Source organism: Sebastes umbrosus, chromosome 1 (assembly GCF_015220745.1).
Source record: "Sebastes umbrosus isolate fSebUmb1 chromosome 1, fSebUmb1.pri, whole genome shotgun sequence".
NCBI classification, from domain to species: domain Eukaryota; kingdom Metazoa; phylum Chordata; class Actinopteri; order Perciformes; family Sebastidae; genus Sebastes; species Sebastes umbrosus.
In genome coordinates this window covers 6,230,665-6,255,484 of record NC_051269.1, presented here as the reverse complement: position 1 = coordinate 6,255,484, position 24,820 = coordinate 6,230,665, and the positions used below count along the sequence as shown (strand labels likewise).

Here is a 24,820-nt window from a genome sequence, read left to right as displayed (position 1 = left end):
TGACACGAGAGGGTGGAGGTAAGTACAAACCAACACTGAATAAGAGATTTTTAGGTGACCAAAATGTTATAATTAACTTTGATGAAGTGAAAACACACTGTGAAAGGGTTAAAGTTATAAGACGAAAACACGGACAACTCCCAGACTGGACAACGCCGTGGTAGCGACCTGTCAATCACAAGGTAGCCCCGCCCTAAAGCATCCCCTGCTTTATGGTCTATTTGACTCTAAATGGGACCATAATTTACTAAATGAACATCATGCTGTATTGAAGAAGACTTGAAACTAGTGATTGAGACCATAAACTCATGTTTACAATGTTTACTGAGGTAATAAATCAAGAGAGAAGTAGGCTCATTTTCTCATAGACTTCTATACAACCAGAGGAGTCGCCTCCTGCTGGCTGGTAGACAGAATGCTTTTAAGTTTAAAACACTTCAGCGTTGACTTCACTTCTCAGAGCTGGAGGTTGATCACTGACTACTGTAGAAACATGGAGGAACAACATGGAGGACTCTGTGAAGAGGACCAGCTCCCTCTGTAGATATGAAGGACTCATTCTAAGCTAACAAACACAACCATTCTTAGTTTCAGGTGATTATACACTAATGAAAACATAGTTATCAATATTATATTTCTGATAATAAACCCTTCTAAATACTACAAACTGTTCCTTTAACAGATACCAGTGAAACATACTCACCTACAACAAGCGTAATGTGGGATGTTTGTTTGTTTGGGAACGTACAGGTGTAGTTTCCGCTGTCAGACATCTTTGTTTTTTGGAGCTTTATGGAGGCGTTGCCGTACTTGAGTTCATCTTGAAAATGAGACACGCGACCTTTGAACTGCTCGCTCTGACCTCCTCGGCCGTTATTGTAATGTTTGCCTGCCTGATAAAAGAACACCTCCTTCTCCTTCTGACCATCTTTCTTCCAGTCAAACACCATTTTCTCGATGTCGTCCTTGGTGCTGAGGGAACAGAGTAAAACGACATCACTTCCTTCTTCCACGGCCACGTTGATGACTCCTGGTCCTGGAAGATAAAACCAGATTTACATGGTTCAGCTCAGTTACTGTAGAGCAGCAGGTTGATGACACCTGGTCCTGGAAGATAAAACCAGATTTACATGGTTCAGCTCAGTTACTGAGGAGCAGCAGTATGATGACACCTGGTCCTGGAAGATAAAACCAGATATACATGGTCCATAATTAAGTTTAAATAAAGGTAAATAAAGTTTAAAAATTAAAATGTATAGAAATAAAATAATAAAGTAATAATAATAAAATGTAATAGAATATATAATAGAACTAGAAAATGCATTCCTGCTGAAAATGCGTGGGAATGCTGACAACTAAAATTAATTAGCAAAGCATTGCTGAAAATGTGGAAATGTGAAATGACTTGCCTAAAAATGTTAAAGCTCAAATGCATTGCACTGCACTGCTGAAAACCCTAGAAGATGAAATGTACAACTGGCAAAGTTGGAAGCTGAACTGCATTACCTAAAGAAGCTAAGAGCTGAAATACATTGCTAGAAAAGCTGGAAGCTAAACTGTAATACTGTCAAAAGTGGTAAATTGGAATTTTCCTGAATAGGCGGAAAGAAGAAATGCTTTTTATGTATATCAGACAGATGAACTGCATTGCTAAACACAAACACAGACAAAGAGAGAGAGAGAGAGAGAGAGAGAGAGAGTAGTATTTGGGTGGAATAAACCTTTAAAACTATAAGTCGTTAGACATAAAGTAGTATTTGGGTGGAATAAACCTTTAAAATTACAATTCGTTAGACATAAAGTAGTTTTTGGGTGGAATAAACCTTTAAAATTACAAGTCGTTAGACATAAAGTAGTATTTGGGTGGAATAGACCTTTAAAACTACAAGTCGTTAGACATAGAGTAGTATTTGGGTGGAATAGACCTTTAAAACTACAAGTCGTTAGACATAAACTAGTATTTGGGTAGAATAAACCTTAAAACTACAAGTCGTTAGACATAAAGTAGTATTTGGGTGGAAAAGACCTTTAAAACTACAAGTCGGTAGACATAAAGTAGTATTTGGGTGGAATAAACCTTAAAACAACAAGTCGTTGGACATAAAGTAGTATTTGGGTGGAATAAACCTTAAAACAACAAGTCGTTGGACATAAAGTAGTATTTGGGTGGAATAAACCTTTAAAACAACAAGTCGTTAGACATAAAGTAGTATTTGGGGGAAATAAACCTTTAAAACTACAAGTCGTTAGACATAAAGTAGTATCTGGGTGGAATAAACCTTAAAACTACAAGTCGTTAGACATAAAGTAGTATTTCGGTGGAATAAACCTTAAAACAACAAGTCGGTAGACTTAAAGTCGGTGTCCCAAGGGAACACCGGCATACTTTAAACCCATCCTACCAGAACAAATACCACTACTCAAAAGGACTAACTAACAAACAAAAGGCAAACAAAAACAAATAACAGAAATAATATACGACCTTAGCACTGAATATTCTTCCCGCAGCTTTCTACCCCATCATCAGCAACCCCGGTACCTGAGAAGCAATTTAAGAAGGTGGCACAGAAAGAACAGGTGTATGAAACAGTACAACAGGACAATATATCATTCTAGCCAGTCACACTAGTGACTAATCAATACAGAGGGGCGCGTGATAGCGCATCAGCAATAATGTTGTCTGTTCCTTTAATATGTCTAATATCAAGGTTGTAGGCCTGAAGAAATAAGATATAGATGACGATGGTACAGCAATATTATTTTGAAGCATATACTCAACCTCAGCATCCAAATAACCACGTTTAGATGGTGCCATGCGGTAAAAGTGTTGCTTAATCGGCTTTGCATCTCCAACATCAATATCATGTTCCGCCCAATCAGTTTGTGAAGGAATGTCGCCAAACAAACACGGATACTTGCGTACCAACTCTGACAACTGCTCCCGCTTCGACTCCGACAAATGAGCCAGCAACTTGTCCAAATTACAAAGTGATTCTGAGTTTTTCAACCTTCCATACAGCAGACTATCGTCAGGTTCTGGCACTCCATCTCCCTCATGCACCGAACCCTCCGAAGTCACAGTAAGAGCTGGATGAACACCATCTTTCACCTCATGATCTAGGTCTGTGTCAATTTCACGCCTATAGTATGGTTTCAGGAGATTCACATGGCAAAGACGTTTGGTTTTCTTCCGCTCTGGTGTTGCTATGATATAATTCAAGTCAGACCTTTTCTCTGTGACGGTGTATGGACCTGTGTACTTAGCCTGAAATGGTGACCCAATAATAGGCATAAGTGACAAAACCTGGTCTCCTGGATTGAACTCATGTCGCTCTGTACGACGGTCATACAGCTTCTTCATCTTACCTTGAGACACGCACAACTTTTCCTGTGCCATACTACCAGCAACAAACAAACGATGTCTAAATCCATTGACATAGTCAACTAGGCTCCTTGGCGGCTCAGTGTCAACACAGCCATCTTTCAACACTGACAAGGGCCCACGCACAGAATGTCCAAAGACCAACTCATTAGGGCTGAAGCCTGTACTTTCCTGTACAGCCTCCCTTGCAGCCAACATCAGCCATGGAAGCCCCTCCTCCCAGTCTCTATCTAGCTCCGTACAATATGCACGTAGAAGAGACTTAAGAGTCTGGTGGAACCTTTCCAAGGCCCCCTGGCTTTGCGCATGATAGGCCGATGATTGGTTCTGTTTAATGCGCAACATCTTCAACACTTGCCCAAATAAATGAGACGAAAAATTTGACCCTTGGTCACTCTGGATCACCTTAGGGATACCAAATATAGATATGAACTGTGATAAGGCCTTAACCACAGCCTTGGTCGTAATCGACCTCAAAGGATAGGCAGCTAGATACCTGGTGGTCTGACACATTACCGTGAGCAGATATTTACAACCGGACTTGGAACAGGGCAACGGACCCACACAGTCCACAATGAGATGTGTAAAGGGTTCACTCAAAGCTGGGATAGGCTGCAGTGGTGCAGGCTTGATCCTCTGATTAGGTTTTCCAGTTAACTGGCACACATAGCAGGTTTTAATGTATGCGGCCACATCCCTTTTGACCCGTGGCCAAAAGTAATGTTTCAGGATGTTCAAGTATGTTTTCCGGACACCAAAATGTCCACACTCGTCATGTGCCACTTTCAAAACAAGGGAACGAAACTTAGTTGGCACCACCATCTGGAAAACATAATTTTTCACACCATCCTCATCAACAGGAACCCATTTTCTGAACAACAACTCATTACATAAGAAGTATCCATTTGCAGCACTATTTATCTCAGAGCCAGGCAAAACACGTTCAAATATGTCTTTCAAAGAAGAATCGCTACGTTGTTCCTTTAACACCTCACAGTGTGACAGCGACACCGGAAGCTCAGACAGAGATGGGACCTCCAAAAGTACATCATCACTGTTGATGTCAGATGACATGTCAGGGTCTACTTTGCTCATAGCACGTGTAATCACACAGGATGAAAAGACTTCTGGTAACACCCTGGAGCTCTCGCCAGACACAGACTCAGTTGGACAAGATGTAACCACAGGTGCGGGATGAGAATCGGTCCAAACTCGGCTACCAGCCAAGCCGTTGCCCAAAATAAAATGGACACCATCAATAGGCAACGCTGGACGCACGCCAACAGCTACCTCGCCATTAACCAGCTCACAGCTGAGAACCATCCTGTGCAAAGGAACAGGGAGAATTTTCAATCCCATCCCACGACTGAGAACACTGTCACCAGTATCAGACTCCTCAGACAGAGGCAAAACAGAGTCAACAATGTATGAATCATAGGCACCTGTATCCCTCAAAATCTTTATTGGGACTTTCACATCACTGTCTACCAGTGACACGAACCCATCTCGTATGAAGGGAACATAGGCTGCCAAAACATCCACTTCACAAGAGTGAGAAGTTAGCAACTCAGCAGCACAGCAGTTTTTAACAGGAGCAGCAAATGCAGCAGGTTTAACATAAGCTCTCATTCCCTTAGTTTTAACTTTTAACAAAGGACAATCTGCCTTCCAATGTCCTTTCTCACGACAATAGTTACAGCCATCACTGCTGTTCAAGTTACCACCTGCTTTAAAGTCAGGTTTCGAAAAACCCACTCTCCTTGAACGCATCTCATATGAAACAGCATCAGAACTGATTCCTCTCCAACCAAAACCATCACGTGCCACAGAGCGTTCTTTAAAACTGCTCTTATGGAGCAACACATACTCATCAGCTGACACAGCAGCCTCAGCCGCAGTAGTGTTTCTCCGCTCTGTGATGTATGTCGCAATACGATCCGGAAGACAATTTTTAAACTGCTCCAAAATCATTAAGTCACACTGATCCTCAAAAGTGGTGACGTCAAGGGCGCTTAACCACCGCTTAAAGTGTGTTGACTGGTCTCTTGCCAACTCCACGTATGTTTGGCCACTTTTTCTCTCCCATGATCTAAAACGCTGGCGATAAGCCTCTGGCACAAGCTCATACACCTTAAGAACAGCAGATTTTATTTTATCATAGCTAGAGCTATCCTTAAGGCTCAATGATGAATAAGCCTCCTGCGCTTTCCCTGAGAGGACACACTGAAGCATAAGTGCACAGTCAGCCTCAGGCCAATTTCTAGCCTTGGCTACACGCTCGAACAGCAAGAAAAAGGTGTCTGGATCTTTCTCATTAAACTTCGGTAACAAGCGCAAGTTATTCACATCAAAACAATTCACAGAAGACCTGGGCACTTGTCCGCCCTCATTCTCACCAGACAACACGCCATCTTTGATCATAGACAAACGATATCCCTCCATATTTAATCTTTCCGCCTCTGATTGCTGACGGATTCGCTCTACTTCAATTTACTTTTTAATTTCCAATTCATGTTTCATTTTGTCATGTTCAAGCTGCAACATCAAAATCTCCTTCTGTTGCTCAAAAGTTAGTCCTTGAGTCTGAAAGGACATAGCAGAAGGAATTGGAGAAGACTTCTCTTCATCTCCGGACATAATTCCTATTTCGATTAATTTTGATTTTATAGACTCTTTAATATTTTCTTTCATACGCTTGTCTCCTACAACAACCACTGAATAATGCTCGGCAATCAAGAGCAACTGCTCTTTTGTGCAGGTATCCAGGGACTCCAGAGACGGAGCAGCAATGAACGCCTCAATCTCAGACATTTACAAATTCAAAAAGCCAACTGACAACTGAGCAAATCCACCGTTACGCACACAACCGCACCAGGCAGACACCACAATGTCTACTCTTACGCTCAAAGAGGAATACTCCTCAACACGGTTTAGAGTTTCCCCGCTATCTAAAGAAAAACCCAGTTAACTAAGCTCATCCCTATTCTTCATGCAGCTACTTGCGGTGGGTATTTATGCACTGAAGACCGCTGGCCCAGCAGAGCGACTAGCAAGCTAGCAACCCCCTGAAACCACGGATATGCTCCCGTGAAGCATGAAAGCTTCAACCACTTTTGCCACAGCACTACAAATAAATCAGCTCAACGAACCCAAAGGGAACGTCGCTACAGCCTACAAGGGAAAACTCTGCACCACTTTGCAACAATTACGCACAGAGCAACTCGCAAGTGTCATCTGGACCAGCTGATCTAAGCACAAACAAAGACGGCGAAACAAACTCCTCTCTCCACAAAATCCAGGTAAGAAACAACTACAAATCCAAAGTCCTATAAAAGTCATTAAATTTACCCTGTAAAGCATCCCAAGTACGTTGTCACAAACGGGAAAAAAGCTGGACGAGCCCCCAATTTGTCATAGCCCGGCTCCTAGGCCATGACAAATACGGGAAAGGACGCAGTGATTGATTGTAAATTAAAGATATTTATTACAAATAAATTAAGGATATACAGAAATAACTACAAATGTGGAGTGTGTCAGTCAGTAACACCAGTAATGTAGATGTGGATGTGTGAGCATGATGAAGTGTGATGTGTTGTGAGTGGAAACTAAAGAAAAGCCAAACAAAGGCAGCCCGGCAGGTTCTGACAGGGATGAGTCAAGGTGAAGGAAAAGAGGGCAGAGCAGCACTTGATTGGGGCTTTTATACTCAGGACGCGCCAGCATCAGGTGCTCTGCATCAGGCATCCTCTCCCGTGATACCTTCAAGGACACAGGGAAAGAATGAATGGCCAAATCCACACTGGCATCTCAGTAGTGAGGCAGGGGCCGTCACAACCTTAAAACTACAAGTCGTTAGACATAAACTAGTATTTGGGTGGAATAGACCTTTAAAACTACAAGTCGTTAGACATAAAGTAGTATTTGGGTGGAATAGCCCTTTAAAACAACAAGTTGTTAGACATAAAGTAGTATTTGGGTGGAATAGACATTTAAAACTACAAGTCGTTAGACATAAAGTAGTATTTGGGTGGAATAAACATTAAAACTACAAGTCGTTTGACATAAAGTAGTATTTGGGTGGAATAAACCTTAAAACAACAAGTTGTTGGACATAAAGTAGTATTTGGGTGGAATAAACCTTTAAAACAACAAGTCGTGAGACATAAAGTAGTATTTGGGGGAAATAAACCTTTAAAACTACAAGTCGTTAGACATAAAGTAGTATCTGGGTGGAATAAACCTTAAAACTACAAGTCGTTAGACATAAAGTAGTATTTCGGTGGAATAAACCTTAAAACAACAAGTCGTTAGACATAAAGTAGTATTTGCGTGGAATACACCTTTAAAACAACAAGTTGTTAGACATAGAGTAGTATTTGGGTGGAATAGACCTTTGAAACAACAAGTCGTTAGACATAAAGTAGTATTTGGGTGGAATAGACCATTAAAACTACAAGTCGTTAGACATAAAGTAGTATTTGGGTGGAATAGACCATTAAAACAACAAGTCGTTAGACATAAAGTAGCATTTGGGTGGAATAGACCATTAAAACTACAAGTTGTTAGACATAAAGTAGCATTTGGGTGGAATAGACCTTTAAAACAACAAGTTGTTAGACATAAAGTAGTATTTGGGTGGAATAGACCTTTAAAATTACAAGTCGTTAGACATAAAGTAGTATTTGGGTGGAACAGACCATTAAAACTACAAGTCGTTAGACATAGAGTAGCATTTGGGTGGAATAGACCTTTAAAACAACAAGTCGTTAGACATAAAGTAGCATTTGGGTGGAATAGACCATTAAAACTACAAGTTGTTAGACATAAAGTAGCATTTGGGTGGAATAGACCTTTAAAACAACAAGTTGTTAGACATAAAGTAGTATTTGGGTGGAATAGACCATTAAAACTACAAGTTGTTAGACATAAAGTAGCATTTGGGTGGAATAGACCATTAAAACTACAAGTTGTTAGACATAAAGTAGCATTTGGGTGGAATAGACCTTTAAAACAACAAGTCGTTAGACATAAAGTAGCATTTGGGTGGAATAGACCTTTAAAACTACAAGTCGTTAGACATAAAGTAGCATTTGGGTGGAATAGACCTTTAAAACTACAAGTCGTTAGACATAAAGTAGCATTTGGGTGGAATAAACCTTTAAAACTACAAGTCGTTAGACATAAAGTAGTATCTGGGTGGAACAAACCTTAAAACTACAAGTCGTTAGACATAAAGTAGTATTTGGGTAGAATAAACCTTAAAACTACAAGTCGTTAGACATAAAGTAGTATTTGGGTGGAATAAACCTTAAAACTACAAGTCGTTAGACATAAAGTAGTATTTGGGTGGAATAAACCTTTAAAACAACAAGTTGTTAGACATAAAGTAGTATTTGGGTGGAATAAACCTTAAAACAACAAGTTGTTAGACATAAAGTAGTATTTGGGTGGAATAAACATTTAAAACAACAAGTCGTTAGACATAAAGTAGTATTTGGGTGGAATAGACCATTAAAACTACAAGTCGTTAGACATAAAGTAGCATTTGGGTGGAATACACCTTTAAAACAACAAGTCGTTAGACATAAAGTAGCATTTGGGTGGAATACACCTTTAAAACAACAAGTCGTTAGACATAAAGTAGCATTTGGGTGGAATAGACCTTTAAAACTACAAGTCGTTAGACATAAAGTAGCATTTCGGTGGAATAAACCTTTAAAACTACAAGTCGTTAGACATAAAGTAGCATTTCGGTGGAATAAACCTTTAAAACTATAAGTCGTTAGACATAAAGTAGTATCTGGGTGGAATAAACCTTAAAACTACAAGTCGTTAGACATAAAGTAGTATTTGGGTGGAATAAACCTTAAAACTACAAGTCGTTAGACATAAAGTAGTATTTGGGTGGAATAAACCTTAAAACAACAAGTTGTTAGACATAAAGTAGTATTTGGGTGGAATAAACATTTAAAACAACAAGTCGTCAGACATAAAGTAGTATTTGGGTGGAATAAACATTTAAAACAACAAGTCATTAGACATAAAGTAGTATTTGGGTGGAATGAACCTTAAAACTACAAGTCGTTAGACTTAAAGTAGTATTTGGGTGGAGTAAACCGTTAAAACTAAAAGTCGTCAGACATAAAGTAGTATTTGGGTGGAATAAACCTTAAAACAACAAGTCGTTAGACATAAAGTAGTATTTGGGTGGAATAGACCATTAAAACTACAAGTCGTTAGATATAAAGTAGTATTTGGGTGGAATAAACCTTAAAACTACAAGTCGTTAGACATAAAGTAGTATTTGGGTGGAATAAACCTTAAAACAATAAGTCGTTAGACATAAAGTAGTATTTGGGTGGAATAGCCCTTTAAAACAACAAGTTGTTAGACATAAAGTAGTATTTGGGTGGAATAAACATTTAAAACAACAAGTCGTTAGACATAAAGTAGTATTTGGGTGGAATGAACCTTAAAACTACAAGTCGTTAGACTTAAAGTAGTATTTGGGTGGAATAAACCTTTAAAACTACAAGTCGTTAGACATAGAGTAGCATTTGGGTGGAATAGACCTTTAAAACAACAAGTCGTTAGACATAAAGTAGTATTTCAGTGGAATAAACCTTAAAACTACAAGTTGTTAGATATAAAGTAGTATTTGGGTGGAATAGACCTCTAAAACAACAAGTTGTTAGACATAAAGTAGTATTTGGGTGGAATAAACCTTAAAACAACAAGTCGTTGGACATAAAGTAGTATTTGGGTGGAATAAACCTTTAAAACAACAAGTTGTTAGACATAAAGTAGTATTTGGGTGGAATAAACCTTAAAACAACAAGTCGTTAGACATAAAGTAGTATTTGGGTGGAATAAACCTTAAAACTACAAGTCGTTAGACATAAAGTAGTATTTCGGTGGAATAAACCTTAAAACTAAAAGTCATTTGACATAAAGTAGTATTTGGGTGGAATAGACATTTAAAACTAAAAGTCGTTAGACATAAAGTAGTATTTGGGTGGAATAGACATTTAAAACTAAAAGTCGTTAGACATAAAGTAGTATTTGGGTGGAATAAACCTTAAAACAACAAGTCGTTAGACATAAAGTAGTATTTGGGTGGAATAGACCTTTAAAACTACAAGTCGTTAGACTTGAAGTAGTATTTGGGTGGAAAAGACCTTTAAAACTACAAGTCGTTAGACATAAAGTAGTATTTGGGTGGAATAAACCTTAAAACAACAAGTCGTTAGACATAAAGTAATATTTGGGTGGAATAAACCTTTAAAACAACAAGTCGTTAGACATAAAGTAGCATTTGGTTGGAATACACCTTTAAAATTACAAGTCGTTAGACATAAAGTAGCATTTGGGTGGAATAGACCTTTAAAACTACAAGTCGTTAGACATAAAGTAGTATTTCGGTGGAATAAACCTTTAAAACTACAAGTCGTTAGACATAAAGTAGTATTTCGGTGGAATAAACCTTTAAAACTACAAATCGTTAGACATAAAGTAGTATTTGGGTGGAATAAACCTTAAAACTACAAGTCGTTAGACATAAAGTAGTATTTGGGTGGAATAAACCTTAAAACAACAAGTTGTTAGACATAAAGTAGTATTTGGGTGGAATAAACATTTAAAACAACAAGTCGTCAGACATAAAGTAGTATTTGGGTGGAATAAACATTTAAAACAACAAGTCATTAGACATAAAGTAGTATTTGGGTGGAATGAACCTTAAAACTACAAGTCGTTAGACTTAAAGTAGTATTTGGGTGGAGTAAACCGTTAAAACTAAAAGTCGTTAGACATAAAGTAGTATTTGGGTGGAATAAACCTTAAAACAACAAGTCGTTAGACATAAAGTAGTATTTGGGTGGAATAGACCATTAAAACTACAAGTCGTTAGACATAAAGTAGTATTTGGGTGGAATAAACCTTAAAACAACAAGTCGTTAGACATAAAGTAGTATTTGGGTGGAATAAACCTTAAAACTACAAGTCGTTAGACATAAAGTAGTATTTGGGTGGAATAAACCTTAAAACAACAAGTCGTTAGACATAAAGTAGTATTTGGGTGGAATAGCCCTTTAAAACAACAAGTTGTTAGACATAAAGTAGTATTTGGGTGGAATAAACATTTAAAACAACAAGTCGTTAGACATAAAGTAGTATTTGGGTGGAATGAACCTTAAAACTACAAGTCGTTAGACTTAAAGTAGTATTTGGGTGGAATAAACCTTTAAAACTACAAGTCGTTAGACATAGAGTAGCATTTGGGTGGAATAGACCTTTAAAACAACAAGTCGTTAGACATAAAGTAGTATTTCAGTGGAATAAACCTTAAAACTACAAGTTGTTAGATATAAAGTAGTATTTGGGTGGAATAGACCTCTAAAACAACAAGTTGTTAGACATAAAGTAGTATTTGGGTGGAATAGACCTCTAAAACAACAAGTCGTTAGACATAAAGTAGTATTTGGGTGGAATAAACCTTAAAACAACAAGTCGTTGGACATAAAGTAGTATTTGGGTGGAATAAACCTTTAAAACAACAAGTTGTTAGACATAAAGTAGTATTTGGGTGGAATAAACCTTAAAACAACAAGTCGTTAGACATAAAGTAGTATTTGGGTGGAATAAACCTTAAAACTACAAGTCGTTAGACATAAAGTAGTATTTGGGTGGAAAAGACCTTTAAAACTACAAGTCGTTAGACATAAAGTAGTATTTCAGTGGAATAAACCTTAAAACAACAAGTCGTTAGACATAAAGTAATATTTGGGTGGAATAAACCTTTAAAACAACAAGTCGTTAGACATAAAGTAGTATGCAGAGACTGATGGAGCTCTAATCAGCCAATCAGAGACAGGCAGAGACTGATTGAGCTCCAATCAGCCAATCAGAGACAGGCAGAGACTGATGGAGCTCTAATCAGCCAATCGGAGACAGGCAGAGACTGATGGTGCTCTAATCAGCCAATCAGATACACCTGTTTGTGTCTGAAAGTGCTGAGTCATGGTTGGGAATGACTGGTGAAAACACAGAGAAGGTACTACCTGAAAAAGACTCCCTCAGTTAAAAACTATACGTTGTATAAATATATAAATGGTATATAAATGTCTTCAGTTTGAGCACCTCAAGACTTTGACGAAGATGTAGACGTGTCATTTGTGTGGATAAAGTTAAAAATGACTGAGAACTGACAGTTTAAAAAGTCTCCACAGTTGAGTTTTTGTTCCAGACTTTCAGAGGTGAATTAACATTGCAGCGGATGAGAGAGAGGAAGGGATCTCTTGGTGCTTTGAAGCAGATAAATCCCAAACTGTAAGACCTATTGCTGAAAGAAGACAAAACTACCTACGTTTTTTTTTTTTTCAACATATTTTTATTATTTTCAGAACAGAAGGCTCACAGCAATGTTATGTTCAACAGTTATTCTATACAGTCAGACCCCCCCCACCCTCCCCCAAAACCAATAAATAAAAATAAATGAATTATAAAAATGGGTGAAAAGGGACATTTTACATAAAATAACAGTGGTTAAACTGACCGTAAAAATAAATATATATATATATATACATATATACACATACATACCTACATATACATACCTACATATACATACACATATACCTACATAACCATACATAAAAATAAATACATAAAAAAAAAAAAAAAAGAAAAAAGAAAAAAAGAAGACAATAAGAATAGCAGATAGTATCTCATAGAGTAAAGTATATTGTCCTCAGACTCTCATGAATGGTAAACGGTGATCCTAGAAATATATTTTATGTTTTACGTGGCACTAGACATAATTTGCTTCCACCCTGAAGGGTATTGGCCTTTCAACAGAGTGTGTTTGAGCTCTGATGGTATATAGTCCAGGACAGGGTTCCAGATCTTAATAAATGAGCCCTCAACACCCCTAAGGACTGCACTCATCCTTTCATGTGGCAGTACGTTGAAGATCTCTCTGTACCAGAAAGTTACTGTGGGTGGAGTGTCTTTCACCCATTTTAGCAGGATGCATTTACGAGCAAGGAGTAGAAGTTTGTCCAGCAATTTGTACTGATTTCTCGAGAGAGAAACTACTTTAGAGGGCAAACCCAGTAAAAATAACCCTGGATCCTTTCTTATTGTAGTCTTAAAGATCCCGCTCAGTTCTCGGGCTACGTGATTCCAGTATCTAGCAATCCGATCGCACCCCCAAAAGTAATGGTAATGGGACCCAAGGTCTGTGTTACACTTACCGCAAATGGGAGAGATGGTTCGAGATATTTTGTGGAGGGTAACAGGGGCTATATGGAGCCTATGTAATATTTTATATTGAATCTCCTGTTGCAAGTGAAGGTTGATTGCACCAGGTGCACTGCCTCCCGCCAGTCTTCCTCATTGTAGTCATTACCCAGGTCACCCTCCCATTTGCGTGATAATTTGGTCGTGTCATATTTATCCTGAGAGTAAAGTACAGAATAGAAACGGGATATTCCGTGCTTAAAACCCTTCTGCTCACGGATAAACTTTTCTGTCTCACTATAGATGGAAATGTCCTCTGTAGGCTTTACAAGTGTATTAACAAAATGCCTTAATTGTAAATATGCAAAAAAGTGATCTTTAGGGAGATTAAATTTGTCTTGAAGCTGCTGAAAGGACTTCAAGGTATTAACCTCAAACACGTCCCCTATCACATGAATCCCTTTGTCACGCCATGAGTGGAATAAAGAAAGCCTCAAGCCTGGTAAAAATTCCTGATTATTACAGATGGGAGACAGCATGGATTTGACACCTCGTCTATCCATGTAATCGGAGATCTCCCGCCACACTTTAATAGAGTTGATAATTAAAGGGTTATTCTTAATGTTCATTTTAATTTTTTCCGGTCCACATGTCACCAAACTCCAAAGGGACTCAGGGGAGCACGCCCAAGAGTCTACACAAGTTTCGAGCCTAAGATATGAGTGTAACCAAGTCCAAAGAGTACGAATGTGACAGGCCCAGTTGTAAAAGAGCATGTTGGGTACCGCTAAACCACCTTTTTCTTTGGGCAACTGCAGAGAACTAAACTTTTGTCTCGGCCTTTTACCGTGCCAAATAAATTTTGAAAAGGATCTCTCCAAGTCTTTGTTAACTTTTTTGGAGATGCGCAGTGGCAACATTTGTAGAGGGTATAGAAGTCGAGGGAGTACGTTCATCTTTATCAGGCTAACACGACCAATAAGTGAAAGCGGAAGATCATGCCACCGAATCAGATCTTGTTTCACTGTATTAAGTACAGGGGCAAAGTTAAATTTCCATGAGTCGTGGTTATCTGGCGATATTTTTAGACCTAGGTACGTGAAACCAGCAGTGGACCACTTGAAAGGGAAATTTACTAACATTCTGGTATCACTGAAGCTGCCCAGGGGCATAGCCTCGGATTTGCTAAAGTTTATCTTGTAGCCTGAGATATAGCTAAATTCGTTTATTATTGCTAGGATGGTGGGAACAGAAGTTTCAGGAGAGGTAAGGAATAAAAGGATGTCGTCAGCATATAACGCAATTTTGTGAGTGGTACCCTCGACAGCTATACCCCTCACATCTCCATGGCATCTAATGGCTTCTGCCAACGGCTCGAGAGCGATGGCGAAGAGCAGAGGGCTTAGAGGGCAGCCCTGGCGTGTGGACCTTTCCAAAGGGAAGGAGCCCGAGCGCAGACCATTAGTTATAATACAGGCCGTGGGGGAGTGGTAAATAGTTTGGATCCACTTAAGGAAATCCCCCCCCAAACCAAACCTTTCAAGGACGTCATATAGATAGTGCCACTCAACTCTATCGAACGCCTTTTCGGCATCTAAAGAAATGGCGAAGGCCTTCTTTTTAAAATGGTTAGTAAATTGGATAATATTCAACAGCTGTCTAATGTTTGTATGTGAGTAGCGCCCATGAACAAAACCCGTCTGGTCAGGATTAATAATACAGGGCAGAAGTAATTCTAACCTCCTAGCAAGTAGTTTAGTAAGCAACTTATTTTCTACCGGGATAAGGCTAATAGGCCTATAGGAGCCACATAGGTCGGGGGGTTTGCCCTTCTTCAGAATAAGGGAGATATTAGCTAGATTAAGAGTTGAGGGGAGGCAGCCATTTTCAAAAGAATCTCTATACATGTCTGTAAGAGGGCTTACTATGATATTCCCTAGTTTTTTATAAAATTCTGGGCAGTACCCATCAGGCCCTGCCGCCTTCCCTCCTTTAAGTACCCGAATAGTTTCCAGAACCTCCTCCTCTGTGATTGGTTTGCATAAGCCTTCCTTTTGGTCATCTGAGAGAGTTGGTAATTTTATTTTGTCAAGGAATCTTCCCCTTGTCTCCTCAGAGGTGAGACCATCTGATGAATATAGTTTCTGATAAAAGACCTTCATAATTTTATTTATTTCAGTAGATTTGTGACATCTAACTCCATTGGTGTCTTGGAGCGCCGATATTGAGGTTGAACCGCTCCCCCCCTTGGCCAGACGGGCCAGCAGGCGACCTGGTTTATTACCTGATTCATAGAGCCTATGTTTTGCAAAAAATATTGAAGACTCTGCATTCTTTGTTAACAGTTGATTTAAAGCAGAACGCGTAGCATCCAACTGTTCCCCAATGGACCTGAATGGAGAACTTTTAAATTCTCCCTCCAACTCCTTAATTTTCTTCTCCAACTCTAACTGGGTTTTGAGAGCCTTTTTCTTTTGTGCTGATGTGTAGGATATGATAGCCCCACGGAGGTAAGCCTTTGCCGCCTCCCACAAAGTAGTAGAACTCACTTCAGGTGATTTATTCTCAGCAAGGAATTGTTTAAGTTCTTTACTAAGGAAATCAACAAAGGGTGGGCTGCTTAATAAGGAAGGGCTCAGGCGCCAGTGTCTACAAGAGGGGTCTTTATACGGGGGACCAATGGTTACGCTGATAGGGGCGTGGTCAGATATAGTCTGACTTCCTATAATACAGTCTTTAATTCTATCTAAAAGTGTCCTGGAAGAAAGGAAAAAATCAATTCTAGAGAAGGACTGGTGAGGCTTAGAGAAGAAGGTATAGTCCCGGCCTGTTGGGTTAAGAACTCTCCATGCATCATTCAAGTCCAAGTCAGTACAAAATTCAGCCAGTTTAAGACTTTTGCGAGAAGGAATAGGCCTAGGAGGAGATTGATCGACAGTAGAGTCAGGGGTACAATTAAAGTCACCACCTATCAAAGTAGAGGAGGTAGAAAAGTCAGACATGTCTGCCAGAAGTTTGGGAAAAAAGGTAGATTCATATATATTGGGGGCGTAAATGCAACCCAGTAAAATGTGCTCTCCATAGATGTATCCGGAAATAAGCACATAACGCCCTTCTTTATCGGTTACTGTTCTATCCAATGTAAAAGGAAGGCTGCGATGTAAGAGAATAGCCACACCTCGACTGTTGGATTTAAAGGAGGAATAAAAAACTTGCCCAACCCAATTTCTACGTAATTTAATATGTTCCAGATCGGACAGGTGGGTTTCCTGTAAGAAGGCAATGTGGCACTTCTCCTTTTTTAGTAAAGTAAGAATCTTTTGGCGCTTGACGACATGGTTTAAACCTTTAACATTTAGCGAGGTAATTTTGAGATCACTCATAAGTACAACCACTAACAAGGTAAATGGGTGGAAGCATATTTGCAAATGGGTTTACAAAACCCAAACTAAGATGAGAAGTCTGATAAGATCTAGTCTTACATGAGAGAGAGGACATCTTATTACATGAGAAAACTGAAAACAATGGAACAGGATAACAAAAAATAAAACACAAAACATTACCCTCAAAAACAAAGCCTGACAGCTGGAGCCTATCGAACACTTTCCCAAAGAAAACACAACCAAAATCACAAATGGTGAACACATTTGGGTGCGTGAAGCTGAGAAGTAACATTCCACCAAACCAGGAGAGAAATCTAGATCCCATAACTTACCCCTAAAGATCCAGATCAACTTCTGTCACCCTCCCGCCACCTAGAAAAGTACAGTTGTCCAACAGTATAGGGCTATACTAATTATTACTCATTCCAGTGTTACAAAAAAAAAAAAAAAATCATTAGAGGCAACAACTTATTAGTGTGGCGATAAAAAAAAAGATAAAGATAAAAGGTGGTGGGCGACTCAGCATTTTAAAGGTCTTAATTATGCAACTCAAAAAGAACAGGCAGTTGTCAAAAGGAGAGATTATGTATGGCAGAAACACCACATGAACTGAAAAAGACGTTATCAAGGGCCAAGATCATAATAAACTGAGGTCAGCCTTGACTTTATCCAGTCCATTAAATTATTCACACACAAAAAAGAAATGCAATGACCGTTTTAAAACAAAGTATTGACCCCGTTATTTTCTCAAAACAGAATATAAATAACACGTGAGAGCTGGGTATATTATAAAGAGTGTCTGTATCTGCCAGAGCGCGCGCTCGGCTGTAGCCTACGGGACTATTTACGTGCGTAATTGTGTGCATGTGCGTAATGCAGGGTTCTACAACCAGCTAATGTGAATGTGTGTGTGCGCTCATGGATGTATAGGAAACGTGTATAATGTTCGGGTGTATGAAGCTTAGAATATGTACAAGAGACAGCTGAGTCGCCCATAACTAGTTCAAAATATTCCTTCATGTCCCCATCCCACAGAGAGCAGGAAAGAGACGGATTGTACCTGACCAAGTTTTTCATTTGTCCCAGTCCTTCACAAACTCCCAAGCCTTGCGTGGAGACTTGAAAGTGTAGTCCTGGTTGTTGTACGAAAAGCACAGGCTGGCTGGAAAGCGCATCTGGAAGCGTATCCCTCGCATGATGAGACGCTGGCAAACATCATTGAACTCCTGTCGGGTCTGCCTCACCTGGACCGAGAGGTCCTGGCGAATGTATATTTGGTTTCCGTTGTACAGAAGCTTCTCTTTTTCCTTGACTGCAGCCATGACCCTCTGTTTGTCGCAGAAATTGTGCAGCTTGATGATCACCGGTCTTGTATACTTTTCTTTCTGAGGGCCGAGGGATCTGTGCGCTCTGTCGATTTTAATCGTCCCTCGTTTGGTTTGCAAACCCAGTAGTTTGGGGAGCCATGATTCGAAAAATGAAGTTGGTTGTTGTCCCTCCGTGCCTTCCTTCAGACCGATAATCCTGATGTTCTCCCTGCGGCTGCGGTTTTCGCTGTCCTCGGCTCGTTGTGAGAGAGTATTCACTTCCTTTTCTAGAGCCGTGATCTTGTTAGACAATGAAGTCACGAAGTCTTCAGCATCTGAGATACGTGATTCAGCCTCCGTTATGCGCTTGGTGTTGCCTTCGATACGGTTGTTAAATCCTTCCAGAGTCAGATGAAGTTCGGTAAACTTCTGATCCATTAAGGCGCTGATTTTCTGCGTGACATCCTGCGCGAGGAGAGTAGCCAAGCCCTCCTCCTCGCAGGTGGCGGCGCCATGCTGGCTAACGTTAGCTGTAGCTTCCATGCTAGTGGTCTGGAGTTTCTTCAGCTCTGAGCGAGTTCTGGCCACGGCATCACGTTGAACTTGGTTTGGATCAGAAGCGGACATGTTCATACATAGATAGCCACCTTTAGAAAGTCCAGCCTGGGTCAAAAAGTAACTTTAAATTGTAAATTGTATCTGGTGGTGACGGGAGGTCAGCGAAAAAAGACTCCTCACGATGACCGCATCACGTGACCGTCACTACCTACGTTTTGATGTATTAATTGTGTATGAGGAGTGTATTGATCAGGTTTGATATGTGATCAGAAGTATCAGAGATGTTCAGCAGGTATTGATCAGGTTTGATATGTGATCAGAAGTATCAGAGATGTTCAGCAGGTATTGATCAGGTTTGATATGTGATCAGAAGTATCAGAGATGTTCAGCAGATATCGATCAGGTCTGACAGGAAGTAGAAACAGACGACGCCCTGCTAAATAGTGCGCAGCTCATTAAAGGACTGCAATGAACCAGAAGGAGGCTGATTATTATGATATTGATCAGTACTAATGATCAGGATCGATATGTGTGTTGATGTTAAATGGAGCTGAATGTTCTCGTTCTTCTCTCCAGCAGTGATAAAGTGACTCCACATGATGCTACAATAGAAACCAGTAGATGTTCTCACCGTTTACACCAGCAGCCGTTATTCCACACCGAGTCACGAGACACAGACCCACGAGAGCAACGAGCTTCATAGTTCTAGAGTCACTGCACGAGAGACACCACTCTGACGTCACTGGGACGTCGGACATCTACCGGCGTCTGGCTGCTCGAGGACTCTCTATACATCCACGGGACGAGCTGGCTCGTGACCAGAAGGTAACCCGCAAGCTGTGAAATCTCAGCAGAGCGCTACAGAACATATCGCGAGATTTACTATCAAACGACCTATTCTAACCTTAAAGATGTCGCAAGAGTTTCCTCATCTTGCGGGTTCCCTTCTAGACACTACCAACAAGAACCGCATCTCCCGCGAGCTGCAACAACAGGAGCACTTCCGGAGATCATCCTTCACAATAAAAGCGTAATTTCTACTGATATTAAAAAACAAAAACTGGCTGCAGTTACGTGTATATATATATATATATATATATATATATATATATATATATATATATATATATATATATATATATATATATATATATATATAAACAAATATAAAATATAAAATATATTAATATATATGTTGTATTTTAACTTTTCTCATTTTTATTTGCATGTTTTTGTCTCTTTATACATATTTAATGATCATTGTTGAAGCCTGAGATCCATGAATTTATTTCACGATGATGGTTTCTCTGTAATTGTTGAAACTTGATCTGTCTGAAATACTGAAGCCTGTCTAGTGTGTAGATAATGTTTTCCATAATACCAGTAAACAGTGGGTATAACACTGCAGCTCTTTTTGTTTTAAAACAAATATATTTGACATGTTTTTTATTGTAAATTTCTATTTTATTTTGAAGACTCTTGCCTTGCAGCATTAGTTTCTTTCTCTTTTCTCTTGCTGTGTTTCTTGTGACCGTTACGCACTAAAACACCAGACAACCTGGGTAATAAACCTGATTCAGATTGTTCTGGTTTAGAGGTCAAGGGTCAACATGAACCAAAAAGAGTCCAGATGGAGATATTATCACTATCTAATAAAGGTTTAATATGCTCAATAATAACAATAACAAGAGAGTTAAACTTTTCTATTGGTGTGATTAACATCCATTCATTAAGCCATCAGTGTGTTAAACTCTCTCTCTGTTTGTTAGAAGTCTTGTTTTAAACATGTGGTTTATCTGCTGCGTTGTCTAATCCTTGAAAAGTCTTTATTAAAAAACAACTGCTGTAAAATATGGATCCTAGAATCACTTTTGTTTCTTTTATCAAAGTTTGAACACAGAAACATCAACTACATGTCATCAACTACAAAGAGACAGAATGACTACAAAGAGACACAAAACAACTACAAAGAGACACAAAATGACTACAAAGAGAGACAAAACAGCTACAAAGAGACATACAACTTCAAAGAGACAAAATGACTACAAAGAGAGACAGAATGACTACATAGAGACATAAAACAACTACAAGAGAGACAAAATGACTACAAAGAGATACCAGTTTGACATTTTTCATGTCATTTTTTATTCAAACGTTTATATAGGAATGATAAAGCATTGCCTGAAATCCCCAGATACGCTGTAAGTGAACAACATAAAAACACATGAACAACTCTAATATATACAGTAACAGTCAACAACAGGAAACACTCAGAGAACAGTTTATTAAAACAGCTCCAACACAAACTGAACATTATAATCTTCATGAAGGAGGATTTCTTGAAGGACTGTTGTATCACACTGCATTAGCTTTAGCTGGGTGTACCTAATAAACTGGTCACTGAGTGGACAGTTAGGTGTGGAACTGGACCTGACAGACTCTGGCTGAGCACCTTAACAAATGAAAAGAAGCAGTACCAAATAATGCCAGTATAAAAACAATATCACAATAAAAAATAAGTCACATTATATTTCACTTTAGCTGCAATATACTCTCATTTCTTTCCAGCGTGACAGCAGGCTTTAGTTCAGTGAAGTCTTCTGTTGTTAACGTCCATGTCTAGCTCAGTTAGGACCTTTAACAACTACAAGCAGCAGGATCACATCTGGTAAAAGGACTACATTTATAAAGTACTTTATATGTCCCTCATTCATCCATTCACACACTGGAGGACACTTGGACATGAGGACAGGAGGATCTACAGTTGAACATCGTCTATTCTTCACTAGCTGCCTGACAGTTTTACAGTTTAAGATTCTGTTAATAATTCAAGTTATATTACAGACATCTGAATCTGTTGTGATCTGCAGCGCAGACAGAAATCTTCAGTCAGAAGAATCACTGTTTTGGATTCTTGAACCGTCTGATGAACCTGAAATCAACTCTAAATAAAACTCTTTGAGTCATGGATGTGTTCTGTCTAGAGCTGTCAAATTACTAAAATAGTAAATCAAGATTAATCACATGATTATCCACAGTTAATCGCAATTAATTGAAAATTAATCCCGTTTTATCTGTTCAAAATGTACCTTAAAGGGAGATTTGTCAAGTATTTAATACTCTTATCAACATGGGAGTGGACAAATATGCTGCTTTATGCAAATATATGCATATATATTTATTATTGGAAAGCTTATTATGAATAAAATTACTCTAATGGAGGACTGGTGAGTTCTGGGATATACTCCTATAGAGTTTAATCAGGTCCCTTTTTAACTTGGTCAACTTTAATGTGTTACTGTTGTTATTTTATACTTGTTCTATTATCCTGCGTTGAGATCTCATTATTTATCACATTTTCATCAGTTTCTATGGAGCTCCATCGTATTCATCCAGATACTAAAGTACAATAACAAATAAATGACCTGGAATGAAATCAATCTACGTTGACGAGTAAAAATCAGACGCAAAGGATAATATAAAAGTAGCAGTAGCAGCAGTAATGTATAAAAACAATAGAACAAAAGCATCATAGAACAGAGTGCAGGAAGTCGTCGTCTTCAACGACATTAATTAAGTCATTTTTTCTCTTAAAGCTGCACGAGTTGAATTCAGTCTCCATAAACACACACTATATATATATATGTCAGAGTTCAACACAAGCTATTTATTTAATTCTCTCTTACCAGAATGATTCATTAATAATCAGCTCAGTCATCATTAAAGGACACTTCCTCTCTTCTGTTGTCTGCATGTTGCTGGCTAGTTGTTGTCTGTGGGCTTAAGAGGTAGAGAAGCTCCTGAATTGGCGTCTGGGGAGTTCCTCGTGTTCTCCTCGTCTGCAGGAAGTGAAAACAACAGTTCAGATGAAGAAGAAGTGACCTGATCCTACGCTGGCTGTAAATACCAACAGACTGCTACATGACTGAGAAGATGAAACTACTGTCAGGACTCTGAACATGAGATACATATAAAGAATCTGTTGTCTGCTCATCATGAATATTGTACTTTTAATCCAGTTTATCTGACAGTGATACAGTAGCTGATAGTTACTTTACAGATTAAGATTTATAATAAAAACATGAGATTATAAAAGCTCTTAAAATGCACCGTTAACCATTAAACCAGTGGTTCTCAGTGTTTTAGACTTGTGACCTTTAAGAGTCCAGTTGAGGCTCCTCGTCACGTTTCAGATGTGAAGTTGTTATCAGTTCATCAAAGAGACATTTCACCTCTAAACTTCTCACATCGTCTCGTTTCAATAAATGTTTGAGCCCCAAAACAGTAAAATGATCTAATATTTCACACACAAATGTCCAAATAATGAATACAAATTTAATATAATAATAATAAATAATAAACTTACCTTTATTACAATTTAGTGGGATGCAACCCTTGGCTACAAGAACAGCTAGAAGAACACCAACACCAATTAAAACACCAACAAAAAGAGCACCGAGAACAGCAGCAACACCCCATCCAGTGGAGGACTCTGAAACAGAAGACTAAACGTTAATGTAGCACTCAGACTGTAATCGTATATCATATCATATCATATCACATCATATCATAACATATCATATCCAGCAGACTGAACATCAGTCTACACAGAGAGAACAACTAAAGGTGAATATGCTGCTGAAACCTGAAATCTGAACCTGTTAGCAGATAAAAACATCAGATGAATCTCACAGCTACAAAGATGTTAGCTGAGATCTGATGGACAGTTTCCTCCTGCTCAGCATCACAGCTCAGAGGAAACTCTTAGAAACATTTTAACTTACACATTCTCATAATTAATCATTAGAATTTGTACAAACTCAAACTGTGTTGGTGTTTAAATGTCAGTGAAGAGTTACGTCACATACTGTACATGGTGATGAGATCAGAATCAGGACTCACCTGATTTTCCCTCTGATCTGTCTCCTAAAAAGAAAAACAAACATGTAAGTTCTTGTGAAATAGCATCGACTTGGCAGAGAGGTAACTGGAAAAAACCTGAACCTGAAAAACCTGAACTTTGTTTTTAATCTAAAAGTGATTGTGACTCTCAGATTTCACAACGTGTCATCTTTAGTTTCCCTCAGACACAGTTTGATGATGTGATCATCAGTTTGTCTGAAGCTTGATGTGATCCTCATGTTGTTGGTTATGTGATTCATGTGTCACTTGGCTGAATCTCTTAGAGAGTAGTTTGAAGAGTAAAATATAAACGGTCTCCTCTTTCACAGACCTCTGTCTCCTCAGCAGGAAGGATGTTCCCAGCACTGTCCCGCAGCTCCGCTTTAGGTTTTGGAGAAGAGCCTCAAACAACACACTGTATTCCATCCTTAGTTTGTAATCAGCAATGTGTCACAAACATTAAAGGGGGAAAACGGCCATTTTTAAAACACATTATTCTAGAGGCCATGTAACATGATGGAAAAAATACTGCAACTTGCTCATGTACGCGCATATTGTGAGATCGCCCTGGAAACCACCAGGTGGTAGAGTCAACAGCTTGCAGCAGCAGCTCGTAGTTTCCACAGTGAAGAACGGCACCCCAGTAAGGCATCTCGACTCGGACTATTGCCATCTGTGCTATACTCGGTCAACAAAAGTCTAGTAATGTATTTATGGAATGAGCTAAAGCTAACGTTATTTTACCATCTAACTAGCTATTTACCAAAAGATAATATGCCGTCCCTGTTGCTAGCATGGTCGCTAGCCGCGGGATGACCGTCACAACATGTGCTGAAATCCCGTCATGGATCTCTTTGTTCCACCAGACAGCACTTGCATAAACTATAACTACTGGAAAACGAAAGAAGTCAGAAAGGTCTGACACAGTTTCCCTGTCTGATAAATGTTTATGTTAACATAAAATAGATTCAGAAAGTGGCGGCATGTTTATCTATACTGCAAATGCTGTTGAAATTCTATACTCATATCAAATCGCCACTGACAGGAAG

The 24,820-nt window shown here is 39.0% G+C and overlaps 2 protein-coding genes across 2 annotated transcripts in view; both read right to left on the bottom strand.

The window, feature by feature from the left end:
* Positions 1 to 24,820, bottom strand: part of LOC119484654 (hemicentin-1-like) — a 199,350-nt gene that overhangs the window by 143,401 nt on the left and 31,129 nt on the right. The gene's annotated exons all lie outside the window — the stretch shown is intronic.
* Positions 508 to 19,640, bottom strand: LOC119486088 (V-set domain-containing T-cell activation inhibitor 1-like). Its single transcript, XM_037765954.1, has 3 exons — positions 19,501 to 19,640; positions 704 to 1,036; positions 508 to 565 (listed from the first exon to the last, which is right to left on the bottom strand). Exons 1-3 carry the CDS (start codon positions 19,625 to 19,627, stop codon positions 561 to 563), a joined length of 465 nt encoding a protein of 154 aa, XP_037621882.1. The 5' UTR covers positions 19,628 to 19,640; the 3' UTR covers positions 508 to 560.